The sequence below is a fragment of the Tachysurus fulvidraco genome, chromosome 20 (assembly GCF_022655615.1).
Source record: "Tachysurus fulvidraco isolate hzauxx_2018 chromosome 20, HZAU_PFXX_2.0, whole genome shotgun sequence".
Lineage (NCBI taxonomy): Eukaryota > Metazoa > Chordata > Actinopteri > Siluriformes > Bagridae > Tachysurus > Tachysurus fulvidraco.
In genome coordinates this window covers 21,665,216-21,672,715 of record NC_062537.1, presented here as the reverse complement: position 1 = coordinate 21,672,715, position 7,500 = coordinate 21,665,216, and the positions used below count along the sequence as shown (strand labels likewise).

Here is a 7,500-nt window from a genome sequence, read left to right as displayed (position 1 = left end):
ACACACACAGTGTTTATTGCTCAGTGTTTAAACTGTTCACCCAGTAATGTAAAAGTTTAGTAAGAATAAATAGTTGTTTTTGTAAAAGCTGTGCAGTTACAGTGCAGTTTCACATTTTACACACAGCAGAGCAGGTAAGATGATAAATACACATAACACACACTGTTTAAGAAGAGTGGTCATGTGACCTCTCAGGCTTTTGATCTGTTCATTGTTTTATATGTGTGTGTGTTGTGTGCTGTGTTTCAGAGTATATCAGGTCTGAGGCTCACAGACACTTTCCTGAAACGGACATACGAGTATGATGACATAGCTCAGGTGTGTGTGGTGTGTCCGTACCTGAGCCCTGAGACCTGAGACCTGAGGCTGCTCTGACTTCCTGTACTGGTCACCTAAACCTCCACAGACCAACTGCATCACCACTTTTTACATCAGCTGACCTGCTTCTTTTAAAATATGTGCTTTTAAAGCCTGCTTCAGATTTTAAGTGTGTATATGTTAATAAAAGAGAGAACTGACCTCTAAATACGACTCAAACCTGTAGAGACAGTCTTTATAACGTCCACATCACTGAGGAACCCGGTCAGAGAAGGACTAGATACAGATGAGGCTGTGAGCTTATTTTAAATTGCTGTAAACACACGTTATTGTTTTCCTCAGAAGAAATCTCAGTAGTCTTTAAAGCAGCTTTCTATAATGTTTACAGCCCTCTGCTGCCTGGGGTGAGAACTGAAGGGGACACGGTGGCTTAGTGGTCAGCATGTTCTCCTCACACCTCCAGGGGTGGGGGTTCGATTCCCGCCTCCGCCTTGTGTGTGTGGAGTTTGCATGTTCTCCCCGTGCCTCGGGGGTTTCCTCCGGGTACTCCGGTTTCCTCCCCCGGTCCAAAGACATGCATGGTAGGTTGATTGGCATCTCTGGAAAATTGTCCGTAGTGTGTGTGTGTGTGTGTGAATGAGAGTGTGTGTGTGCCCTGTGATGGGTTGGCACTCCGTCCAGGGTGTATCCTGCCTCGATGCCCGATGACGCCTGAGATAGGCACAGGCTCCCCGTGACCCGAGAAGTTCGGATAAGCGGTAGAAGATGAATGAATGATGAGAACTGTTCCAGCTAGGAGTTTCACCCATTTCAGTGCAGGGACAAAAAAAAAAGACGTTTGACAGCGACTTCGGAAGATTTGTAAAGTATCCCAAGATTCTAGACTTGTTCCAGGTCTAAAAGAATTTTAAGCATTACACACTGCACCTTTAACACCTTTAGCACAGAAGGTTATTGTAGAATTAGATGATTGCGTTGAAAGCACACTGAAGCACTGTTTGTTCCATAACTGATAATGAGACGTAAATTTCATAAAAAGAAATATATATATAAATATGTAAACAGGATAAATAATTCATATTTAAATCACACACTTAGTGGTTTACTGAAGAAACACAATAAACTCATGTGACATTTATTCAGCGGTGATTTATTTTCTGTGTTTCTCAGTGTTTACAGGCATCTTCTGTTCTAGAGATCAGACACTCTGGTTCTAGAGCATGCAGAATAAATGTAACATCATGTACAGAGTCCCCTAAACATCCACAGCACGTCTTACTGTAACTAAGATCAACATAACATGCTGAAAAAACGTGTCATCGATGCAGTGACCTCGTCGCAGTGACCTCATCGCAGTGACCTCATCACTGCTCCTGCTGAACTGAACACAGCACACCAGCCAGTTGAACTGATTCACTTTCAGATGAATAAATCCAGCAGGATAAACTGATTAGATTTCATTAAGAATCACAAATTAAACTGGTTTCTTTGGTGTTTAATAAATCCAAACAGAATCTAATCACACACTAGTTTACTGACAGTGTTACAGCAGGATATCAGATCTCAGACAGTTCAGGAGACCAGGAGCAGGTTTTGAGGATCACTGTATTTCCAGGACAATAAACACAGAACCTGTAGATCATCAGTTGGCAAGAAACAGACCAGAAACACACACAAGGAGAAGACTGGGAAAGGACATCTGATCACTAAGGAATGTAAACACACTGTTCCGCTTCTTCACCGTTTCTGGAGTTTCTTCTTTCATTTTGTAGCCAAACAAGAACTCTTTAAAATAATCACACTGCACCTTTAATTCACCGTAAAATCACAGAACACGTCGACGTCCAATCACCTGCCTGTTGCTATATCTATCATTGGTAGATATCATCAGACTGTCTGTGATTGGTGGAAATCTCCCTTTAGATTATAGATCAGACAGTTAGAGCTGGAACAGAAGCAAGATGTTTCATGAATATGATTTTACTTGAATAAATACAGCATCTAACTGAGAACCTTTAGAACATAAGGAGCTCACGCTGATTAGTGAGGAAAGTCATTTGGTGTGAAAGTATTTACACCCGTGTTCTCAGATCCAAATAAAGTGCCACGCCTCTCTCTCTGTCTCTCTCTGTCTCTGTCTCTCTCTCTGTCTCTCTCTGTCTCTCTCTCTCTGTCTCTCTCTGTCTCTCTCTCTGTCTCTCTCTCTCTCTGTCTCTCTTCACTCACACACACCAGCGCTCTGATCAGGAGCGTTCCTCAGGACTGCCACTGAATGACTGACTGCGGATGTGGTTCCTCAACTGTTCTATCAACTCTGGGTTCTGCTGCTGAATCTGCTGAGCAAACTGCTGCCCACTGAGAGAGAGAGAGAGAGAGAGAGAGAGAGAGAGAGAGAGAGAGAGAGAGAGAGAGAGAGAGAGAAGGAGGTATTTAATAAAATTTAAAGCCACAGTAATGTATAAAGTGAAGTTTGGTGAGCAGATGAAGGTGTGCTGGTATTAATGTGGTGAGGATTTCAGTCTGTGAAGAGTTCCTCAGATCTGCAGATGGAGAAGTCAACACTTACGCTTCAATCAGGCTGGAGATATCCGACATCCCCCCGACTCCTGCTGCTGGACCTCTCACTGCGCTCGACATCATTCCCGACATCCTGACAGACATTCCAACACGTTATTCCATGCAACACTGTTCTGTACTCTGAGACTCTGGAGTTAACGCTCACTCATTAACGAACGTCTTAGACCTTTAAATCTGCTGAACACAACAACATCAACACAGAATAAAGATGAAGCACTTACAGCTGCTGAACCTGCTGGTTCTGCATCACGCTGGCAGCCTGGAGACCGACAGAAAGGAAAGAAAATGTAATGGAGACACAGCCTCAGGAGAGTGTCATGTCATATACACTTATACATCACGTTTCAGACACAGGGATAAGATGAGAATCAGACACGGAGATCAGACAAGCATCAGACACTGGGAACAGATGAGAATCAAGACACTGGAAACAGACCAGAATTAGACACGGGGAACAGACAAGAATCAGACATGGATCAGATGAGAATCAGATACGGGAAACAGACGAGAATCAGACACGGATCAGATGAGAATCAGACACGGGGATCAGACGAGAATCAGACACGGGGATCAGATGAGAATCAGACAAGAATCAGACGAGAATCACACGGGGATCAGATGAGAATCAGACACGGGGATCAGACGAGAATCACACGGGGATCAGACAAGAATCAGACACGGATCAGATGAGAATCAGACATGGGGTTCAGACAAGAATCAGACACTGGAAACAGACGAGAATCAGACACGGGGATCAGACGAGAATCAGACACGGGGAACAGATGAGAATCAGACACTGGAAACAGACGAGAATCAGACACGGGGAACAGATGAGAATCAGACACTGGTTCCTGCAGAAAAACAATAATCCAGAGAATTCAGTTAGAATGAGGGATTAAATCAAACAAGGTCACGTGATGAGACACGGTTAATAACTCTGCACTTAACACCTCCCTAATTAATAGCTCCCTAATTAACACCTCCCTAATTAACACCTCCCTAATTAACACCTCCCTAAGAGTACAGAGCTTTTACATGCTGCATGTTCCTGATCTTTCTTGTTCTGTGCTCTTGTTCATTTGTACTGGTTGTTAACTGTAAATACGACGGCTGTGTTAATGTAGAGAAAGAGAAGCTTTATCATCTCAGTGGCTCGAGTCATGTGACTAAACCTTTAAAATGTTTAATAGCTGGTGATATTTACATCTCATTTTATTTCTTTACATGACATAATCAAGATGGAATGCAGAGGTTGCAGAGTTATATTGAAGAAACAGACAAGTAAATGACAGAGTGACATCTCCAGTAAGTCTGAGGCCCACACCAGGAAACTAATGACTCCAAATCCTCACAGTTTATTACAAGCTTCAGGAAATGTCAGAAAAGCATTTCATGGTATTTCTGAACTGAGCTTCGGACAGTGAGCAGCTGTCGATCTCCTCGTGACTCAGCAGTCAGTACTCAGGTCATTCAGGTCAGTGTCAGGTCATGATCATGTTACAGCCTCTACGTTTTACTGCTGAGCTGCAAAGCCGTGGAGTTCCTTCTAACGATAGATGACAGTTCCTCTGTGGAACCACACGTTCCAGACATCCAAAACCCGTCTGCATTAAACAGTGGCCCGGCTGGAACCGAATGTCAATTTGTGACACATTGCGTAGTTTACAGTGTTACAAGACCTATAAAGCTGCTATGAACACCGCTGCTGCTTACCATGCTTATGAACGCTGGGTTGTTGATGAGACTCGCCATGTCGAAGCCCAGTCTGGACACCGTCTGAGGATACACATTCACCAAACACACACGTTCACCAAACAAACTACAACAACATGTTTAATACACGAACACACACACACACACACACACACACACACACACACACACACAAACACCTGATGTGTATAACTGCATGCAACACTCCACAGACTGATTACATCAGTACATTCTGGCACAAAATCTAATCTTTCAGACACTTCCATGATTCCAGTGTGTTCTACTCACCGAGCTCGAGGTTTCTGTCTTCTTTTGCTCAGCGGTCTTTAAGTTGGATTTGTACGTGTCATTTTCCGGGTCCAGCACCAGCGCCTTCTTAAAGTAACTGATGGCCTCCGGAAACTTGCCCATGGCAGCCAGCGCTAATCTTCAAACCAAAAATAAACCTTTTGTAACTGCAGAAAAGTCACAGCTATTCTATCACTCTGTTACACACTACTGTACACTACTGTACACTAATAAATACTACTGTACACTAATAAATACTACTGTATACTAATAAATACTACTGTACACTACTGTACACTAATAAATACTACTGTATACTAATAAATACTACTGTACACTACTGTACACTAATAAATACTACTGTACACTACTGTACACTACTGTACACTAATAAATACTACTGTACACTACTGTACACTACTGTACACTCCTACACTTCTGTACACTACTGTACACTACTGTACACTAATAAATACTACTGTACACTCCTACACTTCTGTACACTACTGTACACTACTGTACACTAATAAATACTACTGTACACTACTGTACACTAATAAATACTACTGTACACTACTGTACACTACTGTACACTACTGTACACTCCTACACTTCTGTACACTACTGTACACTACTGTACACTAATAAATACTACTGTACACTACTGTACACTACTGTACACTCCTACACTTCTGTACACTACTGTACACTACTGTACACTAATAAATACTACTGTACACTACTGTACACTACTGTACACTACTGTACACTAATAAATACTACTGTACACTACTGTACACTAATAAATACTACTGTACACTACTGTACACTACTGTACACTACTGTACACTCCTACACTTCTGTACACTACTGTACACTACTGTACACTAATAAATACTACTGTACACTACTGTACACTACTGTACACTCCTACACTACTGTACACTACTGTACACTCCTACACTTCTGTACACTACTGTACACTCCTACACTTCTGTACACTACTGTACACTACTGTACACTAATAAATACTACTGTACACTAATAAATACTACTGTACACTCCTACACTTCTGTACACTACTGTATATTGCTGTACTCTACTGCTTTAAAGACTGTGCTGTACATTATTGTATATATTGTACACTAATACACTACTGTACACTACTGTACACTAATACACTACTGTACACTACTGTACACTAATACACTACTGTACACTAATACACTACTGTACACTACTGTACACTAATACACTACTGTACACTAATACACTACTGTACACTAATACACTACTGTACACTACTGTACACTAATACACTACTGTACACTAATACACTACTGTACACTAATACACTACTGTACACTACTGTACACTAATACACTACTGTACACTAATACACTACTGTACACTACTACACTACCGCTGTGTAGGACTTAAGTTCCAGTTAATCATGTAGCAAGCACTTGTGTTTGAGTGCGGCGCATGCAGACAGAAAAGCCTATCTAAAGCAGAGGTGTGCCTCAATGTTTCATCAAATGACAAATCAGAATTGAGGGAAAAAGCATGTTAATCTGAATATGAAGCCTCACATCTCATGTTTTCTCACATAAACACTTTAGCTCGCAAACTTTGAATATCGCCACTAGTGTGGGGTGTTAACTTTATTCTAGCCTGTTCTGATTGGCTGTTGGAGGAGTTTTATTCACTATCGGTGCTCTATAAATCACTGCCTGCAGCATCTCTACTGATAAACCGGAAGAAGGGGTGCCAATACTTTTGTACAGTGCAGTCAGTCAGTAATTCTACACCTTCCGAGTGACCTGTGTGGTATCTGTAACTAATAACACACAGCTTAGTGTGTAGTGAAATGTAAATACAGAGGCGTGACCTGCTCACCCCATTCGTCCGTAAGCTTTACTGTACGTCGGGTCGAATGCGATGGCGCGCTCACAGTCTCCAATCGCTTCCGTGTAATTTCCCAGTTTACTGTGTGCTGCAGCCCTGAAACACACACAACAGCTCGCTGATAATGGAACTGATTACATCACTTCCTGTTTAATTTATTTAATGATGACATGAAGCTCTGGAGTGAAGAGTATGATTTAGGGTGTGTCTCAGTGTGTAACTCGGTGTGTGTCTCAGTGTGTAACTCAGTGTGTGTCTCAGTGTGTAACTCAGTGTGTGTCTCAGTGTGTAACTCAGTGTGTGTCTCAGTGTGTAACTCAGTGTGTGTCTCAGTGTGTAACTCGGTGTGTGTCTCAGTGTGTAACTCGGTGTGTGTCTCAGTGTGTAACTCAGTGTGTGTCTCAGTGTGTAACTCAGTGTGTGTCTCAGTGTGTAACTCGGTGTGTGTCTCAGTGTGTAACTCGGTGTGTGTCTCAGTGTGTAACTCAGTGTGTGTCTCAGTGTGTAACTCGGTGTGTGTCTCAGTGTGTAACTCGGTGTGTGTCTCAGTGTGTAACTCAGTGTGTGTCTCAGTGTGTAACTCAGTGTGTGTCTCAGTGTGTAACTCAGTGTGTGTCTCAGTGTGTAACTCAGTTTGTGTCTCAGTGTGTGTCTCAGTGTGTCTCAGTGTGTAACTCGGTGTGTGTCTCAGTGTGT

At 42.3% G+C, this 7,500-nt stretch overlaps 2 protein-coding genes across 6 annotated transcripts in view; one reads left to right on the top strand and one right to left on the bottom strand.

The window, feature by feature from the left end:
• The window catches only part of trappc13 (trafficking protein particle complex subunit 13), a 12,944-nt gene extending 12,413 nt beyond the window's left edge, over nt 1-531 (top strand). For both annotated transcript variants that reach the window (XM_027162391.2, XM_027162390.2), the window contains one exon: nt 250-531. In XM_027162391.2, coding sequence (XP_027018192.1) covers nt 250-357 — 108 coding nt within the window. In that variant the 3' untranslated portion in view covers nt 358-531. The remainder of the gene's footprint in view (nt 1-249) is intronic.
• Nucleotides 532-1,447: 916 nt separating this feature from the next.
• Nucleotides 1,448-7,500, bottom strand: part of sgtb (small glutamine rich tetratricopeptide repeat co-chaperone beta) — a 10,762-nt gene continuing 4,709 nt past the window's right edge. For all 4 annotated transcript variants that reach the window (XM_027162393.2, XM_027162392.2, XM_027162395.2 and 1 more), the window contains exons 6-11: nt 6,796-6,900; nt 4,897-5,035; nt 4,609-4,671; nt 3,117-3,154; nt 2,885-2,968; nt 1,448-2,673 (exon numbers count right to left, since the gene is read on the bottom strand). In XM_027162393.2, coding sequence (XP_027018194.1) covers nt 2,562-2,673; nt 2,885-2,968; nt 3,117-3,154; nt 4,609-4,671; nt 4,897-5,035; nt 6,796-6,900 — 541 coding nt within the window. In that variant the 3' untranslated portion in view covers nt 1,448-2,561. The remainder of the gene's footprint in view (nt 2,674-2,884; nt 2,969-3,116; nt 3,155-4,608; nt 4,672-4,896; nt 5,036-6,795; nt 6,901-7,500) is intronic.